The sequence below is a fragment of the Diadema antillarum genome, unplaced genomic scaffold (assembly GCF_040938485.1).
Source record: "Diadema antillarum isolate AM-2024a unplaced genomic scaffold, OU_Dant_1.0 scf00000135, whole genome shotgun sequence".
Taxonomy (NCBI): Eukaryota; Metazoa; Echinodermata; class Echinoidea; order Diadematoida; family Diadematidae; genus Diadema; species Diadema antillarum.
In genome coordinates, this window is record NW_027271024.1 from 350,121 (window position 1) to 371,015 (window position 20,895).

General features: G+C 40.0%; 1 protein-coding gene across 1 annotated transcript in view; it reads left to right on the forward strand.

Moving 5' to 3' along the window:
* Positions 1-20,895, forward strand: part of LOC139720965 (uncharacterized) — a 150,296-nt gene that overhangs the window by 94,609 nt on the left and 34,792 nt on the right. Inside the window, exons 10-24 of the mRNA XM_071632295.1 lie at positions 875-970; positions 1,629-1,747; positions 3,445-3,597; positions 4,500-4,586; positions 5,570-5,653; positions 7,615-7,779; positions 9,875-9,989; positions 10,632-10,822; positions 11,940-12,061; positions 12,551-12,620; positions 13,444-13,604; positions 14,407-14,533; positions 15,627-15,812; positions 16,540-16,688; positions 17,910-18,024. Of these exons, the coding sequence (XP_071488396.1) occupies positions 875-970; positions 1,629-1,747; positions 3,445-3,597; positions 4,500-4,586; positions 5,570-5,653; positions 7,615-7,779; positions 9,875-9,989; positions 10,632-10,822; positions 11,940-12,061; positions 12,551-12,620; positions 13,444-13,604; positions 14,407-14,533; positions 15,627-15,812; positions 16,540-16,688; positions 17,910-18,024 (1,940 nt within the window). The remainder of the gene's footprint in view (positions 1-874; positions 971-1,628; positions 1,748-3,444; positions 3,598-4,499; positions 4,587-5,569; positions 5,654-7,614; positions 7,780-9,874; positions 9,990-10,631; positions 10,823-11,939; positions 12,062-12,550; positions 12,621-13,443; positions 13,605-14,406; positions 14,534-15,626; positions 15,813-16,539; positions 16,689-17,909; positions 18,025-20,895) is intronic.

Sequence of the window (20,895 nt, forward strand, 5' to 3'; positions counted from 1 at the left end):
CAACTGAAGAGATGATGCTGGTGGATATGTTGTTTGATGAATGAGAGTGACGATTGTCAAGCAGAATGGCGCAAGGTTTAGCAAAGTGTTTGTCTGTATGTGTGTGAGGGTGTGTGTGCGTGTGTCCATGTGTGTTAGTTGGAGGCATACATGTAGGGTGTGGAATGACTGGCAGAATGAGGAATTTAGAATTAGAGTGATCAAGTGCATTTTCATAATCGGGGAAAATGATGGCCTCTCTATAGGGGACCGACATAGAGTGTATAGTCACTAGCTGGGCAGCCTATCAGTAAGATGTACATACGTCAGGATGCAATCCAAGTTTCATACCAGAATACAGCCTGTGCAAACATATAATTCATAAGCCTGTGATAATGTCATATCTAGATTTAGCCGATAGCCTGCATGGATCAATGCAGGAAAGATGAATGTGAATTATTCCTCTATTGACTTTCTTTTCATCGATCTGGAGGAGCATGTACATAACTTCGTACAGTAGCAAAGTTGCTGAAAATGTGCCGAGAGAAAATCCTCAATGTGGTTTTATATAAAACGTTTACTGTGTATAACCAAATATTTCTTGAGGTTTTTATTTTCGAAAAATTGGCGAGTCAGGTGCTACTCGTGAATTTAAAGACGTGCCAAAATATTGACTCTGATCGTGATGTGAATGTGACGTGTACATGTACATTTCTCTGTTCAGTACTGTACTCCACAATCGCAAATTTAACCACTCCAGAAATTGTCAGGAAGTCCGGATTCGCGAAAATTTAGACTCGCTGTAAAATATGTAGTGTATACGGTATGTCCTAGTCTCATTTTAGACCAGTGTCTCTAATGCCATATACTCTTTTCCTCTCGCTCCGTGCTGCAGCTGTCTTCAAAGTTGTCTCGGCCGTGCTGATGTTTGGCAACCTGGACTTCAAGCAGGAGAGAAACTCAGACCAAGCCACTCTACCCGACTCCACAGGTAGGTGGTGGTGTCTGACTAGCTGGAGGAAACCTGCCATCCAGTTTTGGGTATCACACATCAAAGATAGAAACAAAAAGAGCTAAGCTTTGGTGTCACTATATTCACATGATCAAAGAAGTAACAACAACAAAGTAAAAAGGGTTGATAATACTTTGCCACGCTTTTCCTGTCTAATTTCTCATGTTTGTTGTTGTTGTTGTTGTTTTTTTGAAATAGAATTGTGAAACAAATTTATCTGTATTTCAAATGATACCAACCATTTGTTTCTTCCGGGATTTGTAACAAGGTTGACAAGATAGCCTATTTTGGATGTACAGTGTATGCAAAATATGCAGGAAGTGCGTATGCATGACAGTGCCTTCAGACAGGAATACTCTTGAAACAGTATGACAAAATGGATAGTTGAATGGAAGCTGCTATGAAAAATATTTTTTGAATTGAGAAGAAGAAAAATGATTTTTCATATGGGTTAAGAATGCTTGGTGGATATGGCTGCCTTACAGCTGTATAATGAGATTCCCATTCTTTTCATTAAAAAAGAAAGAAAGAAATGATATAATGTTACTGTTCAGAAAAGGCAGGGAGCCAAAAAGAAAGGATTATTTAGCCGCTGGTTGACAGTATCCATCCCCCGTGCTGTTGTTTTCTCCATCAGTTGCCCAGAAGATCTGCCATCTGCTGGGAGTCAACGTGACAGAGTTCACCAAGGCCCTCCTCAAGCCTCGCCTCAAGGTCGGCAGGGACTTCGTCAACAAGGCCCAGAACAAGGAGCAGGTAATGGACCGATCTCGTCGTCCGCGCAAGATGAGGAATAGATGGGAACCTGGGAAATTATTGTTTTCATCAGTTCTTGAATAATTATCTTCAGAGACTAGCGTACTGTTTGGGAAGGTTGATTTAGAATTAGAGACAATTGAGTATATGAATATAAGAACGACCCAAGTCCAATTTTTGGCCAAATTTAGTTTGACATGGAAAATTGTAGCTTATGCATGGACTCATCTTGTGTGTAAATGATAAATCCTAATTATCCCCGGAAGTGCCTGAAATGAATGAGTTAAATCTTATATTAATGTAAGAATGAAGGACTTGGCTCATTCTTACATTCATATAATAGTGCCCTCTCTCATCCTTCTCCCATCTCTATAGCAGAATATCATGTATATGAATCGAAGAACGACCCAAGTCCATATGAATCAAAGAACGACCCAAGTCCACCACACAAAATGGCCTCTCCACAATTAATGTAAATGTTAATTGTCATAATGATATATGCAGAGACTCCAACTCTCCCGTTTTCGATGGGAGATCTCCCGCCGAAAACCCATTTTTGCAAAATCTCCCGTTCTCCCGTTTGAGATTTAATTTCTCCCGCCCTGGCTCTTTGTCTCCCGTTGGAAAGGATTTCTTACATATTTCTATCGTATGTTGAAAAAAATAAGCCTTAGATAGCACCAGAGAGCATCTAGAACTCTGGGAATTTCGCGCTTCGCACACATCAACTTTGAGTCTCCCGTTTGCTAGGGGTTTCAGGCGGGAGAATCTCCAGATCAGAAGGTACTTTGGGTTGGAGTCTCTGTATATGTTCTAATTTGTATATACAATGTTGCCTTCCCATCACATTTAAATAGAATATTATTGGACAAATAAAAAAGATATGAAGTTTTTTTTAGTTTACTCGAAATTATCTTCCATGGACTTGGGTCGTTCTTATATTCATATACTCAATTATCAATTTGATTTTGTTTTTGTTTTAATCAGTCTGCTGAAAGAATTTGGTTGCTGAACAATTCTCTTGCTGATGCAAGGAACTGACTCGTGATGTACATCGTTGACCTTGAGGTCTTCACCTCAGCCATTGCTACACACATATCTTGTAGTCCTACAGACCTCCAACACCTGGAGCTTTTTTTCTTTCATTGTCAACGTCTGGTCGCTGATGGAAGCCAGTAGTTTTCACACCATGAATATGAAGTTAGGCTGAAGAGTAGGACGATGTAAAAGTTCGACTAATGATGCAGAGCAATGCATCCGTATCTTCCAACACACCTACTGTACACCTCATGTACTTAAAGATCACACCTGTGTAAAGGTGGGCACAGGAAGTGGGGGGATGGGATGGCACACAATCAGATACTAGATAATTAATGAATTGATATCAGCTCAAACAGGAGCATGATTATGACTGGCATACATTGAATTACCAGAGCTGCCAACTCATATGCTTTTGTGATATTTAGATTGCCTTTTCCTCACAAGAAGTATGATTTTTTTTTTTTTTTAAAATCCTTCAAATGGAAAGCCCTGAAAAAAACACATTAAGTAAAACAAGATATTATCTTACTTTAAAGTGTTTTTTTTTTTTTTACATTTTCTACTCTGCATTATTATGTGTTTTGGTGTGCAGAGGTTGAACAGCCTGTGCTGAAACTATTTCTCTTTCCCCCAATTTCAACTCTCCTCACCCAAAGGTGGAGTTTGCCTGTGAGGCCCTCTCCAAGGCCATCTATGAGAAGCTCTTCAAGTGGGTGGTGGCCAGGATCAACAAGTCTCTGGACAGGAGCAAGCGCACTGGAGCCTCCTTCATCGGTATCCTGGACATTGCTGGCTTTGAGATCTTCAAGGTAAGTCATGGCCAATTTATTGCCCCTTCTGGGTACCATATGTCAGTCTCTGACACTTTCAGTAAAATCCTTGGTTTTCATTGGCTGAAAGGCTCTGTTCACTGACTGTTACTATGGTGATTGTCAGAGACTGACAACTTGTCAGGGCTTGAAACGTTGATGAAACCTTACCCTGATGTCAATTCAATTTCAGTTTGTTTTTGTTTGGGGATTTTTTTTTTTCCGGTTGAAATCTCAATTTGTACCAACGAAATGATTGTAACAAAGCAACAATGCTCTTTTCAATATACATGTATGTACAAGTACTTCGAGAGTGCTTTAAAAGGATTAAGCATAATTATGTATACATGTATACAAAAAATACATAATATCTTATTTATGTGATATTTCTGGAGCTGGGTTGACAACCATTGTCTATGGATCATCTTGTAAACAACATTGTATCCATACTCGAAGGATCGTTTAAGGCGGTACTTTCTTCTTAAGGAATCTTGAAAAACATTTCCTCTAATCCATAGGAGGGGGATTGCATCAAACAAGGTTTTAATATTGTCACGTGCTCCATTTGGACCGAGGGAAAAAAAAAAAGTTATGTTTTGTGCAACTGAGCCAGTGTCTTAGAATGTCTCTCCTCACTTCTTATCTTCTTCTTCTTCTTCTTCATATGTCACAATGTGCCTGGTTGTGCTACGCTTCTTATGTCACCACGAAGTACTGATGGTAATAGCGAAAATGTACAACATGGTAGCTTGTGCTAATTTAGATGTTCCAGTTACAGATAGAATTGCTAGAGACAGATGATCTAGCCATATGGCTTTAGAACGATTAGCATCAAACTGGGCATTTGGGTTGTCTGGATTATAGAGATGTGGATCTGACGCTTTCGTTTGTTGCTCCCACAGATGAACTCGTTTGAGCAGCTGTGTATCAACTACACCAATGAGAAGCTGCAGCAGCTCTTCAACCACACCATGTTCATCCTGGAACAGGTGAGCAGCCCCGCCCTGCCCCGCCCCTCCCGCTCCAAGTCCCCCTCTAGTAACTGCCCATTCCTGATGGTTCATGCTCTTGTGCCCTGTCTACGTCTTTTGTCTCCTCAATCATGTTGTGTGTGTATGTGTGTGTCTGTGTCTGTGTGTGCTTTTGTGTGCCCTTATTATTATACCTTTTTGCTTTATACATAAAAGTTCATTTAAGTGACACGCATGTGTACAAGCCTGTCTTTTTTGTGGGCTCTCTTTTCCAATAACAGTGATTTTGTTCAAACAGTTTAATATAGGTTGTGCACTCGTTTCTTTTTGTACCGCGTATTCCCTTCAAATATATGTTCATACACACCTATATTTTGTATTACATTGACATTGTGTAATTGTTGTGTCTGAAAGAATTTATCTGATGTTTGAGGCAAAATCTGAATTGACTCTGGATCTGAATCTATTGTTGCTGTCATGAAAACAGATGTCTGAAACCCGAGACCTCAGCAAAAATGAAAAGATTCCTGCAGCATGCTTGCTTGTAGGACAGTCTAGAGAGTACCTTTTCTCATTTTGTTTGGTGTAGGCAATTGATAATGATCTTTGAAAGTGATCTTGTGCAACTCGTGTGAAATACGGTGGAGCGCGGAATATTGGAAGGAGTGCGCTGCGATATGAAAAAAGCAAAACAATCAGTCATGCTGAGACTTGAAACTATCAACTCCATCGGTGGAAATGGCTACATGAGAAGCAGTTGATTCATGCCATGCTAACCACACTACACCGCTGCATCATGTCTTTTATGTGTCCTGCTGGAGGAAGCGGGAGACATTGTTCACATTTATGAAATATAAATATAGCTCTATCCAAGGATGTGGCAGGCAAAATGTGATCATGTGGTCTTGTAACTCCTTGAATTTTGCCCAACTTCCCTTTCCACATTGTGGCTGCTATTTTTATGTGTTTTCTCGTCTTCTCTGGTGCTTGCGTGATAACAGGAAGAGTACCGCATGGAGGGCATTGACTGGAAGTTCATCGACTTCGGGCTCGACCTGCAGCCTTGCATCGACCTCATTGAGAAGGTAAGATTCTCACCTTGAAAGAGACAGAATTTCAAATACTAACAGTATGAGGGTGATTTCTTGTGGTAATGACAGAGTAATAAAGATGGTTAGTACATTGCAGTAGTGGTTGTAGTTGTAGTAGTGGTAGCAGTAGTAGCAACCATAGAAGTATCGAGTAGTAATTGTAGTAGCAGCAGCAACAAAAGTACTAGTAAGTGGTATAAAGTAGTTGTAGCGGAATTAGTTGTAGGATCAGTAGTTGTGGTAGTAGAAGTAGTAGCAGCAGCAAGTGGCAGTAGTAAAAAGTGTCAATTATTTGTAGTACAGTACTCTCCGCGTAATCGGGTATCGCTTAAACGGGTACTCCGTTTAATTGGGTAGTAATGTCAGAGTCAGTTCCAAAGCACATTAAAATTAACTGATAATCGGGTTGCCTCTCCGCATAAATGGGTAAATAATTTTCTTCTAATCTAATTTCTACCCACATTTTATCGCAGATATAACACTTTAAGAAATCATGCATGTCAAATATTCCATGGCTAATCGCATTCTCTGCTTAATTTGCAAAGAAGACCGATCATTTGGGGAGTGATTAAACATGAAAACACAGGTACACATACCGACTTTCCACACGAAAACGAACATTACACATGTAGCTGGCACTCATAATTGCATAGACTGTAGACAGACAGGAGTTAAACACACTTGCGTTCCTCCCTTGCTCCGCAACATCATTCACAATACGAGAAGTTTGCAACAAAAATCAGACCATGCACCAGCTCCATGATTTTACTTTTCCCCAGTCACTTCTCGAAAAGTAGCCCGACGTTCTACGTGACTAGTACACGCAAAGAGACGTGTTCATTTCGGAAAACGCCTGCGTGTTTATTAGCGAGGAGTCTATAGTCGAACGACAAAGTTTTCTAAAGACATATTTGTCCATAAAAAGAGTGTAAATTATTGCTCTTGACTGAGCAAGTGTAAGGTATGTATAATGTGCCGTGCCAGCACGCGTGCGAAGCAAAGAGTGTAGGTGTTTGGTGCAGTCACGTTAGTGTATAATGCATGTAAATACACATTGTGTGTGTCAATTGTGAATGAGACATGCTCTTCTGTTAATCGGGTACTCCGCTTAATCGGGTAAGAAACGCTCTGCCCTAGCCTACCCGATTATGCGGAGAGTACTGTAGTAAGTAATAGTAAGGGTAGTAAGGGGTAGTATAGTTCATAGAAGTTGTGTAGATCATTTAAGCTCAACTATGAAAATCCTGCCCAATTCATGCATCCTCGCAAACGATGTTTGACCACACGGTGTCCATTCCTCTCGATTCGGGAGAGTACCACATGATGAATGGAGGTACATACATGTAGCCAGCACTAAATTAGGGTAGTATTTATCACAGGGCCCTCTAGCAGGAGTACAGTGCTCACACCACAGAGGCTACACTGGGTGTATAAAGATTGTACACTAAGTGATTGCTACTGTGTATGTATAAAGATTGTACGCTAAGTGATTGCTACTCTGGATGTATAAAGATTGTACGCTATTAAGTGATCGCTACTCTGGGTGGATAAAGATTGTACACTAGGTGATTGCTACTCTGGATGTATAAAGATTGTACGCTCGGTGATTGCTACTCTGTATGTATAAAGATTGTACGCTAAGTGATCGCTACTCTGGGTGGATAAAGATTGTACACTAGGTGATTGCTACTCTGGATGTATAAAGATTGTACGCTCGGTGATTGCTACTCTGTATGTATAAAGATTGTACGCTAAGTGATCGCTACTCTGGGTGGATAAAGATTGTACGCTATTAAAGTGATCGCTACTCTGGGTGGATAAAGATTGTACACTAGGTGATTGCTACTCTGGATGTATAAAGATTGTCCGCTATTAAGTGATCGCTACTCTGGGTGGATAAAGATTGTACTCCAAATACTGAAAATGTTTTTGCGTGATGGTTCCCTTCAATGCAGCCAATGGGTATCTTGGCCCTACTGGACGAGGAATGCTGGTTCCCCAAGGCCACCGACAAGTCCTTCGTGGAGAAGCTCCACAAGGAGATGAGCAAGAACGACAAGTACCGCAAGCCGGACTTCCGCGATAACTCAGACTTCTCCGTCGTCCACTACGCCGGCAAGGTGAGAGACATGTGTAGTGATTCTGGAAATTAAAGGCATTATTTACCATTTGCAGAAGAATAAAAAACCCAGCATTAGTGCTTTAAAATAGTTCTAAAATTTGAGTTAGGGATAGAAACAACCAATGTAAAAACTTCAACCAGTTTAATCGATGTTAAGTATTGTTGAATATGCAAAATGTGATTAATAGATAAAATAAAAATGTTTCCAGACTAGACCATGTACAGTTATGGTTTAATGAGAAGAATAGTGATATCTCCTTATATTTTAATTAAAGGACAAGTTCACCCTCATAAACATAAGGATTGAGAGAATGTAGCAATATCAGTAGAACACATCATTGAAAGTTTGAGGAAAATCAGACAATCCGTTCAAAAGTTATACATTTTTGAAGTTTTTGTGCAGTAACCGCTGGATGAGAAGACTACTGCAGTGTATGAATAACTTAGATGTCACATGCGTACAACAATATAAGGAAAATATAAAGGGATTTTCACAAAATTTCATCTTTTGAAAAAAGTACACATTCCCTTGACTCGTTACCGACATATGTTATGGGTAATATTATTCCCCCTGCCCTTAGAAAGAGGCAAGTCAAGTGCTCTTTTATTATGTAAAAAAAGTGAAAATATGTTGAATTTTCTTTACATTTTCTTTATACTGTTGTACGCATATGACTCATAAGCTATAGTAGTCTCCTCATCCAGCTGTTCCAACACAAACATTTTAAAAATTCATAACTTTTGCGTCGATTGTCCAATTTTCCTCAAACTTTCACTGATGTGTTCTACTAATATTGTTGCATTCTCTCAATCCTTATGTTTATGAAGGTGAACTTGTCCTTTAAGCTTTATTGCAAAAATTTCATATGGTAGGATGTTTTGTGATACGACTGACCTACACACACACATCAAAAGTGATATCTTGAACATTTTCTAAATCACTGCTCCCAAATTTAGGTAGGACCTTTAACATCATGCATATGCATAGCCAACATTCCTTCTTTTTTTGTATACTTGAAGGTGGTGATTGATCCCACAAATAGAAAACTGCAGCCCCCTACAACATCTCATTTTAACATATCTATTAACAAATTGGGTACTGTAAAAGTGGAAATTTTCGTGGTGTTGAAATTTTCGCGCATTTCGCGCAACCAGAAAGTACTGCAAAAATAAAAGCACACAAATATTTTTGCTTGCCATATGTTCCTGTGCATGCTGTATTGATTCCACAGAATTATAAACACGCAAAACCCTTCTTACCCAGCCAAGCGCGAAAAATTAGTTGCTTGAAAATATCAACTTTTACAGTATTGAGATTAACGAATACAAGACAGTATGGCTATATATTGCACATCTGTCTCACTCATGTCAGCAGCAGTCAACATTTCCCAAATGTAAACTTTTGTTGTGAGCTGTTGTGTTATGGTTACATATCTGTATAGATCTCACTTCAAAGTTGTTGTTGTTTTGGGTTTTTGGTCCCTTTTCATGAGGCTCATTATTTGAAGAAGTATATATTTTAGTAGCTACAAGAGCTATATCCCTTTGACAGTTTACAGTATAAGATGAGACCATCTTATTCTTTTCTGGGGTTCTCCCTAGCTGCCCCTCCCTCACTGACATTCCCTCCCATCCTCACTCCTTTTAATGCTCTCTGTGCCACATTATTCTCTGCTGACAACGCATGAGTATGTTTGAAAAGTATTCAGATTTTAAAGGCCATAACATTTTTTATAAAAGTGAGTAATACCAGAAATGCTGTTCAGTGTAGTTGTATAAAAATTACCAGTTTTTTGCTGTGATGTTAATTTTTTGACACAGCTACTGCTATGACCCTTTAAACGTACTTGTACTTGTGGCATATTGCAATTCATCAATTGGTTTGAGCACTATTGTGCATTATTGAGCAAAATTTATGAAATTGGCGTGCCATCAACTGAGTTAGGTTTGCAAATGTGCCACACGAAGAGTTTTAAAAAAAGCTGTTATCAGGAATTAATCATGTTTGAATCTCTAAAGAATATATACCGGAGGGTGAGAATGTTTGAAATGTTCCTGTCATCTGAATTCATCTTGATTTCGTAATAATCCAGGTGGACTACTCCGCCAAGCAATGGCTGACCAAGAACATGGACCCGCTGAATGACAACGTCATCTCCATCCTCAGGGCTTCGTCTGAGCCTTTTATCTGCCAGCTGTGGAAGGATGGTATGTCTTGGCACTGGGCGACTCATCCCTAAGCCTACACCTTTGTAGTATTCAATGCACCTTATCCCCTTGTGTGTCCCAGGCATTTAAGCTCATAATTGGCCACGGTGCTTTCATTAGCATTCGGTAAGTCCCCAAATACTTGACCTTAATGGTGGAAGTTGGACAGGCCATGGTGACCGAAAGGCAAGGGGATATGGAGATCTCTCTTCTTTGATGGTTAGTTTCCAGACGCCAGTGCCAATTGACAGTCCAGCTAATCAGCAAATACAGCATAGTAATGGTTAAGCATATACTGCCAGATTGATCATAGGAAGCACCCTGGATGAAAGGCGGGGGACGTCTTCTAGATGTTGCCATAAGTTTATTTTTGCAACAGTTTATGCAGGATTAAAATTCAAGGTATATTGTTGGAAATAGTGATTTGATTTCAGTAATGGTAACATGACTGGCCTCAATAAGTAAAAAGAAAATGAATAAAAAAATGAAACAATATCCACAGGAGAGCATTCCTAAAGTATGAGTGGCAACGAGGTATTAGTTTAAGTTAGCACTCAAATCTGATGTTGCCATCTTAAAGGGTTGTTTCTATCATCATGTAACCTACATATAAACCAATGTCTCGACTCTTTCTGCTTGCAGTGGCCAACATCGTGGGCATGAGCACCCTGAACCAGGACAGCGGCAGCCGCTTCGGTGCCTCCCAGACCCGGCGCGGGATGTTCCGCACCGTGGGCCAGCTGTACAAGGAGCAGCTGGGCAGGCTGATGACCACCCTCAACTGTACCAACCCCAACTTTGTCCGCTGCATCATCCCCAACCACGAGAAGAAGGTCAGTGAGGAGACAGAGCATGGATGGTGTCGATGGTAGCAATTATGATGATCGTGGCTTTGTAGATGAAAATTATAGTGTTGGTGGTGATGGTGGCAGCGGTGGTTGAAGCTGATGATCATGCAAAAGGTTTAAATGATGATGATGGTAGGGATGGTGGTGGTGACTATGTTTGTGATTTTACAAGTGAGATTAAAAAGTAATGGTGGGAAGGAACTTGTAGAGCCAGTGGTAATGATAGTGGTGGTTGTGATTATATACTCATAGATGGTGGTGATGATGATAATGATTAGCAGGATTTAGAAATGGTGATAATGATGTGGATAAAAGATGGCGGTGGTGATTATGATGATGGTGATGACGACGATGATGATGATGATGATGATGGTGATCAGGCTTTAGTAACTTGGTGTTAATGCCAGGGATATAAATGATGATGGTGGTTGTGATAAGATTATGATGATAAACAGGATTTGGTAATGGTGAGAATGATTTGGATAAAGATGATGGTGTTGGTGGTGATTGTAAACGATAATGATGGTGTTGGTGGTGATTGTAAACGATAATGATGGTGTTGGTGGTGATTGTAAACGATAATGATGGTGTTGGTGGTGATTGTAAACGATAATGATGGTGTTGGTGGTGATTGTAAACGATAATGATGGTGTTGGTGGTGATTGTAAACGATAATGATGGTGTTGGTGGTGATTGTAAACGATAATGATGGTGTTGGTGGTGATTGTAAACGATAATGATGGTGTTGGTTGTTACAGTATAGTGATTTTAAGGAAGTGATGACAGTGATAATGGTATTGTAAACAGTAGGTTGTAACAATAATAAAACAATAACAATGACAAGGACAAAGTTTCTGCTAGTGTGGGTGACGCAATGGGATGACGATGAATTGTGATCAGCTTGAATTATTATTTCTCTGTAGTTAATGGGAGGTCTGTCAGAGTCTACATTGGGTACATAATGGGACTGTAAAATGCAAAATATTATATTACTAATTTGTATACAATAAAAAAAAAAGGAATGTCACAGTATAATTTTAACTTTGAATTTGTGATGTGTTCGTCTATTTATCGCTATTTTTGCAACTCGCTCCATCTACAGGCGGGTAAGATTGACTCACCTCTGGTGCTGGAACAGCTTCGATGTAACGGCGTGCTGGAGGGTATCCGTATCTGTCGTCAGGGCTTCCCCAATCGCATCATCTTCCAAGAGTTCAGGCAGAGGTAAAGAGACGCTCAACGCCTCGGAATGAAGGAAGCAATTTTTTTTCAGAGAATAATCGCAAAAGTGGGCTTTGGTTCTGCGGCCATTGCTTCGTTATTGTTATACATACGAGAAGTTCGCTGCGAAGGTATTCCAATGTAGGATGCAGCCTTGGGGATGTGCCCTGTCAGGAATTCAGAGATGCGATTAGGATGATGTAAATTGTGTCAATGATGCATAGCTGTATCCACAGCATGGATGCATGATGCTTCCAGACAGAAATTGTTATAATTTTCCATTTCTGCAAATTACATATTATAGATCTTTTATTACAATATATGCGTATATATGAGTACTTTAACAGAAGCTTCCCGTGGTTTAAAGAGGGAGGTAGAATTATGAAAGAAGTAGAATTCTGTCATATTCTGTACACATTTTGTTGTTGTTGTGTTGTTTGGAGGTCAGATAGTGTTTTTAAAACACTGAATGTAAACTTGTTTCACACCCAGGTATGAGCTGCTGACTCCCAATGTCATCCCGAAAGGATTCATGGATGGAAAGAAGGCTGTGATGGAGATGGTAAGCATCCGGACTATCTCAGTGGTCATAAAGAGATTGTTCTATAAGATCAGAATATCATGTTTGTGGTAGTGATGAGGAAGATGTTAATGGTGGCGGTTGTGATGGTGGTGGTGATGGTGGTGATGGTTAGATAGCCGGAAGAAGATCATTATGATTTCAGTAAGATGATGATGGTGATGATGATGATGGTTGGATAGCCAGGAGAGGATCCATCATGATTTCAGTAAGATGATGATGTTAATGATGATGATGTTTAGATAGCCTGAAGAAAATCGTTATGATTTCAGTAAAGGGATGATCGTAATAGTGATGATGGTTAGATAGCCGGAAGAAGATCATTATGATTTCGGTAAGATGATGATAGTGATGATGGATAGATAACCTAAAGAGAATCTATCATGATTTCAGTAAGTGTTCAGTAGATATTCAACCAACAGAATAGTTGTTGGGCAGAGCTGTGGTTCAGTACCCTGAGCAGATTTGTGCTGAAGCTGCTCACCGTAATTTTTGTGCATGTGGTTTTCCTGGGAGATTCTGCAAGCAGTCTCGGGTGAAGGCCTCTCTTCATCCTGCTACACAATGAAGGATGACTGTGATGATGATGATGACGATGATGATGACGATGATGACGATGATGACGATGATGACGATGATGATGATGATGATGATGAGGGCAGCATCAATAAATATCAGGAGAACAAGGATCACAGTGATAGATGATAATGATAAAGGATAATAAGGAGGATAAGCATGTGTGCATAGTCAATACTCTCTGCCATCAGGCATGTGGCTTAGGAACTAAACAATTTTCTTCTCACAGATCAAAGCCCTGGACCTGGATCCGAGCCTCTTCCGCCTTGGGCAGAGCAAGATCTTCTTCCGCGCCGGAGTCCTGGCCCATCTGGAGGAGGAGAGGGACCTGAAGCTCACTGACATCATCATCCGCTTCCAGGCCCACTGCCGTGGAGTTATTGCCAGGAGGTTCGTCCATCTTTCTGTCAGGCTGTTCTCTAAAATCTTTAATGCCTTCTTGTACTACCATTGTATACATTGTGTCATGTGTGTATGTGTGTTTAGATTGTCTGCTTTTATTTTCCCTTGTATATTTACATTATAGAGTTTTGTCTCGGAATATCACGAGGCATATTACAAGTATAAAATTCTGGAAATGGAAGTCTTGCTGCTTGTTTGGAAATATAGCTCCAAGACAGTGATGTCAAGCCCTCTTCATAGCACATGCATTAATAAAGTATACTGAAGTATGACTAATCCATATGGTCTCCATACACATGGAACTTGACTGATATCCCAGTGAAGTTTGCCAGTCTAAATGCAAGTAAACTCTGATGTTCGGTTGACTAAAATTCACAGTGCTATGATCGAGTGAATCACTGTAGTTTTGTGTAGAATTCTTTCACCCCCTTCTCTGCCAGTAAGTCAAATGTGCACCATTTCCACACATATAACTATTGGCGAGAAATTAACGTGGCAAGCAGAGAGTTAGAGGGCATATAGTTTGCGAGTGGTTGAATGGGCGATCTTGAACCACAGGCAAAATATATAAAATAGATTTCTCACTGTGGAAGCAAACAGCAAATTTGTACTAAGAGAGACAATATTTTCACGAATTATTGATATTGCAAGTATCAGCTGGCCTACAGAATTCACCAAAAAACAAAACAAAACAGTAATACAATGAAATATATCCCTTATACTGCTTACTAGAGAGGTGTGGATATAAGAACAAGATGACATATATCACAATTCTCCATCCCTGAAACAGGAACTACCAGAAGCGCATCCAGCAGCTCAGCGCCATCCGCATCATCCAGCGCAACTGCCTGGCGTACCTCAAGCTACGCAACTGGCAGTGGTGGCGTCTCTTCACCAAGGTCAAGCCCCTTCTCAATGTAAGTATCATGTCTTGAAACCGATCTCTTGTTGCCATGGTGCCGATCTCTTGTTGCCGTAGCGCCATGAATCCTTTGATGGGATCGTTGCTCATCTATGGGCACGAGTTGGTGCAATTTTTGTAACTTTCTATTCTCTTTGCAACATTCTTCATGAAGAAAAAAAGAAAAGAAAATGAATTTCGTCAGAGTAAGCGTACTGCAGAAGCAATTCATTCGTGGGTTTATATAGGTAGAAGATGACAATGTCTGCCTGTGGTAGCATAGATCGATTTGGGAAAAGCTTTCACAAAATTCCTTGTAAAATTAATTACTGTATACGCTATAATTTTCGCGTACATAAATTTTCGCGAATTGCCGCTGTCACACATTTTTGCGAGTGGTTAAATTCGCGATTGGGGGACCAGAGGAAATATGAAGTGGCAAAGAAAGTGTGAATTTTCAACTTACTAGCAAATAAGAATGATACTAGTTATACACTGCATGAAAAGAAAAACTTACCAAACTATGCGAACTAGGAAGTTAGAATTCAACATTTTTGAAGTGGTTAAGTCCATCGCGCTAGATTTCTGACGAGTGTTCCCCTTGCGATAATGGATTGGCTCTCTACAGTATTCGTAAGTAGACGTGGACGTGCGTAAACAAGCTTAGCCAGTATGGTCTGTTCGGTAAGCCGTGACATGGTATACTAGTACTGAAAATGTTCGTATCATCAAGGCAAGGGATTCATTTTGGAAGGTAAAATTTTTGCGTGTTGTTAATTTCGCGAATAGCTCCCGACTCGCGAAAATAAAACCCCAGCGAAATATATAGCTTATACAGTACCTGTAGGGTGAATGGGTTTCGGTAACGCTCATGCAGACATTTCCTGTGTCAGACCGATGCTGTTATGAGCTACGACTTGAACACGACAAATTCTCTAGAAGCATTCTATTTTAAACTGTGCATCTTTTCCTCTTCTTTTTTACTTGTCATCCACCAAAATCGTTGAATAGGTTTGATAGTTTCCTCTCCTCTTTGGATGCACGCTGAGATGACCTTTGACCTCTTCACCTTTCCTTCTTTTTTTCCCCCTCTCGCTGCCCCTCCAAAGGTTACTCGCCAAGACGAGGAGATGCAGCAGCGCGAGGATGAGCTGCGCAAGATCCGTGACAAGCTGGAGACGACGGAGAAAGACTACACCGAGATGGAGCGCAAGTACCAGCAGGTCATCGAGGAGAAGAGCATCCTGGCGGAGCAGCTTCAGGCGGAGGCGGAGCTCAGTCAGGAAGCAGAGGAGGTGAGGGGTCATTGCCATGGTGATGGAAACGGAATGGGACAGGAGGATATAGAGATTTGAAAGGGCTAGAACATCCCCCTGATACTGGGGGAAAACAGAAGGAAGATAATGATCAGTTTTGTTTTTTGTTTTTTTCCTGGAGCATTGAAAAGTGTAATCATTGAAGAAACACTGTTGTATTTGATCAGCATGCTGACATTGTGAACTTAATGGGTCAAATGCTAAGTTTGCGGAGCTTTATGGCATAAAGTTGATTATTCTGTGAAAATTCATAACACTTTAGTGTTGATGAGTATGTTTAGTATTACAGTATATATGGTGCATCCAGCTGAGATGAAACAAGTTCAGGTGTTCATGATTTCACCATTTTACATGATCTGGGAAAATGTCCCCAAACTTGATTTTGCAAATTTTTTAGACTGCTGTAGAGGTTACCTGATCCATCTCACACCTGTAAGTCTGCCGAAAATAGATGCTGGGCTGTAAACCGTGAAAAGTGAGCTATTTGATGAGAAGTGAGATGAATCAAATCAAGTGTGTTCAGCCTTCCCAAATGCCTTGTGTGGTAGTAGTGATGTATGTACCAGTGCATCACATGAATGTCATGTAGGCAGTGTTTAGAATCAAGATTCTGGTCCATTGCCTCATCATACGCGCAATATTAAAACTCACTATCTATTTCTGTCTCCTCCTTCTTGACGTCTTCCACTCTGCCTGCCCCGCCCAGATGCGAGTGAAGCTGGCGGCCAAGAAGCAGGAGCTGGAGGAGATCCTCCACGACCTGGAGGCCCGCATCGAGGAGGAGGAGGACAAGAACATGAACCTGGGCACCGAGCAGAAGAGGCTCCAGCAGAACATCACGGACCTAGAAGAGCAGTGAGTATCGCAGGAGTGTGGGGTGGGGGTGTAGGAGCTGTGGATTGCGGGAGGAAGAGAGGAGGAGGAGAGGGTGGATGCAGGAGCTGTGGGGTGGAGAACCCATCTCCATGGTGACAGGAAGCTCATCTGAGAAATATGATTTGGGGATGGGAGGGGGAAGGGGGGAGGGGGAACAGAAAAAACCCCCCAACAAAATACACTGCTTGAGGAAATGCGCATGCATTTAAGAAGTGTATGGATGGATCATAGCCAACAGTTTATGCATATTGTTGTGGATATCATTAAGAAATAACTTTTCTGATTCATGTGTTAGCTAGAGTGTTATTATTATCCTGGAAGTTGATCTTTAACTTGAACAAGATTTAACAAACTGTCAAGATTCCCACTGGAATATTGCAGACGTGGATGTGGTGAGGGCGTATGTCGAGGAATTGTTGTGAGCGAGTTGTGTGGCTCTTGTGGATGTCATGTAGAAATCCTTATCTGCCTGTGGTAAACGGCACAATCCCCCTCACTTACTGAATGTGAGAGAGAATGGTGCCAATGTGTGAAAGGTCTTCATCAGAGGTATCTTTAAAATGAATGAATGATTCATGAAATGTATCTTGTATAAGTGCTTTCTTTCAAAAGAACATTAGGGGACTCTTTTTTTTTGAAAAGTTGCCATTCCAAAGTTTCGTCTTGTGGATAAATCCACACTTTGCATAGTTTCGAATTTAGTAGTGCAGCAGTCGTCATATGTAACATGCAGTGGTTTTAGTGTTCCACACATGTCATACACTTACTACTAGTAGAGAGATGTAGCAAGTTATGTGTGTGTGTGTGTGTGTGTGTGTGTGTGTGTGTGCATGCCTGCAGATAACATTCTTGATATTAGGCATTGTAAAAAGCATAAAATGCTCATAATGCTATTACCAGACATCTGGTACAACTCGCAGCCAATGTTTCAAAGGCTACCGTTAAATTGATTTAAAGCCACAGACAGATATGCACAAGAATATCACAAAATTAAAAAAAAGAAATTTTAAATATGACAAATTTATACTGGCAGAACATTTCTCACGCTGTCTTATCAAGAACTGAGTAAGTTGTCTTCAGCCATACAGCTGTGCATTTTGTTGTAACGCTCTGAAGGCTTTCATGGTCATATAATGTATAATTACGCATCCATTCGATCATTTCCCCGTGCAATAATGATCCGTCTGTCGCCCTCTACAGGTTGGAAGAGGAGGAAGCGTCCCGACAGAAGATCCAGCTGGAGAAGGTGCAGTCTGATGCGAGGATCAAGAAACTGGAGGAGGACTTGGCTATGATCGAAGACTCTCATGGCAAGGTGAGGCTCTGCCCTATGTCAAAGGTCAAAGTTCAAAGTTTTCGACCCGATCCAAATGCGTGCTATTCCTTTGTGTTTAAAGTTAAAACGTAGTTCTCGTGTATGCCTGCAGAACCATCGATTTTTTGCTCTGAAACGTCCCCCTGTGCGTTAGAAATAGTGCTGTGATAACACGATTTCCATTCGGTAACGACAAAAAAATGAAATGTTAGCCAAAAAGGTTTGCCGAAAGTACAACAGTCCCAGGGCATTCCCGATCGTGTTTGCTACGTAATTTTTCGTAATCGATTATCGATAATCAGCAAATTTTGCAACAATGCAGCACTCGCCAATCTTTCGCACTAGAGTAAAATGCACAGAGCTTATTGGAAAACACGATTGCTAGGGCACGATTGATCAAACGTGGAATGTTCCTCTAGAATGAAAGTTGTATGCGTACGATCAAAATTGTCGTACACCTTTGATCTCGAATTACTCTGCGAAAGGCACATCAACCAGGTATGTGAAAGTTTCTTGATGGACCCTTTCAATATATTGCAAGTGAATTCCAAACGGTGGATGATGAATTTTTATCCCTTTGGAGAACTATGTTTTGGCTTTAATTCCTCGTGAGCATCTCTTTTTTTTCCTTTTTTCATTCTGTCCTTGTACTTTATTCTTGTATATTCATTTGTTATTCAGTTGTTATTATGTGCCCTTTAAGATTTCGTCATCGGGTATGTTACTGCCTTTCATGTCGATTGTTGTTTGTAGTTTTGTTTTCTGTTACTGTTGTTTTTACTCTCTATGACCGAGGGGCAAAGTCCTTGTGACTGTTTTTCCGTCGTTTTTTCTGTCTATGATGTCAACTTTATGTCATAGATTTAGAGCATATGTAGTGTTTGTACGCATGAGTCATTTGATCTATTGAGAAAAAAAAGGACACAAGTGTTTTATAAGCAGATTGTATTACCTCAGCTGAAGTAAAAGTTGCAGAAATGTAAAAAGTGATCCATCATATAATTTTATGTGTGGTATCATACTTGTAATGAACCCTTATGAACCAAATTTATATTTATTTGGGGGCTGGGGGTAAACCTCTCCTTCATTTCTTGGATCAAAATGTTGCATGGTTGGTGAACATAGCACTTGGACAGCTGCAACAAACAATAGCTTGTTTTATCATCTATTTTTAAATAGATCTGAGTAGTTGTTGTTGTGTGGTAGCATGCTTAACAAAATGTACATGATCATATATTTCAAAATATGGATATTTTGGATAAAATAAATGATTGCCTTTGTCAACTAGCTGCAAAGAGTGTTTCTGTTCACGACCGAAGTGTAAAGATTGTCCTGCTATTTCTAATCTGGTAGTTATTCTCCACTTGGAGAACGATTAGACGTAATGTTAGCAGAAGAAGGAAACAGCCATACAAATAGGTGGGACTGCAGTGGGTGCTTTCCAAGCCATTATGCCTCTTTGTCATAAACTTGTGTGTGTGTAGACATATTCATGCAAATGCAGCATTGTTAATCACACAGGTACTCCGATGACAAGTTTTGGTGTTGATAATGCAAACTTTCTAAATGAAATGGAAATCATCTGCTTTGTATACTGATGATGAAGCTACTGAAATGTTTTTGTGATATACAGTAATGTTTTTCATGCATACAAGACGTGCAGAGGGGTCAAAGTGTTAACAAAAGGCCAGAATTGTAAGATACACTGTATGTCACATCAGTTTATCACCAGTTTCTCGCACATTAGAGCATCAATGTGAACTTGGCGTGGTTTCATTCTAGTAAAGATTAATTTGCATCACATTTGAATGAAATGGGTATCCTAAAGCATGGGAAGTGTGCTGGCAAGTGATATATGTGTGAGCCATGTATGAAACTACTGGAAACACTTCTCATTTCCCTTGAAAAAGCAAACAAACAAACAAACACACCAAAAAAAAAAAAAAAAAGCCAATCTAAATTCATTTTTATTACTGGCAAAAGTGAGCACAGTACATTTGTCTCCTTAATAGGAATGCATTATGAATGAGAGCTTAGAGGGCATCCAACAGAATTATGTGTAGCAGCAATCATGCAGAAATGTATTGGTGAATTGCAAGTTTGCAAATCTGCCTGATGCTAAGTTGGACAAAGAGACATCAGTGGACCCACGTGTGTTTGAATAGACTTGATATAGTCCGCTTTTTTTGCAGATTATAGCTGATTCCTTTTTTTTTTTATACAGAATTTGATGCATCATTGACTTCAGTGTTTGTGAAATCTTGCTGTTTAACTGTGTTCAATTAATGATGTACACAAAAGTAATGAGATAATGAAAAGACATGACATTAACACGATGCTTACTGATTTACTGTTCTTTGTAAGAAAAGAAGTTTGTGGAATCAATCACTTTCTTGTAAAAGAAAAGAGAAGAAATTGCGCTATAAAGGTCCTGTGTGTGCCCCCAAAAATGACTAATTGAGGAATTTTGTTCATTTTGTGTCACGGACAATATCAGAGACATGATTCGTATCTCAAAGATGACTATGAACTTGGTGACATCGAATGACAGTTACAATGAATGGCAAAATTGTGTGAAAAATCTGTGGTCTGTAGCACCCACAAACTCAAATCCATGAACTGAATATCACTGAGAATTCGCCTTCCTCGTTTTATGTTGAGACCTACTCATTTAATATTTCTCCTATAATAAATCAGTTTTGAGTTATGTCATGTTTTAGTGGATAATATAGTAAACAGTATGTAAATATATTTGTGTATTGTACCTTCTAGATGTATACAAATATGTTGACAAAACCTTTGCAAATAGGCACATCAAATGATTAACCATCTTTTTAAGATGAAAAGTATGATGAATGAATGAGTGAGTAC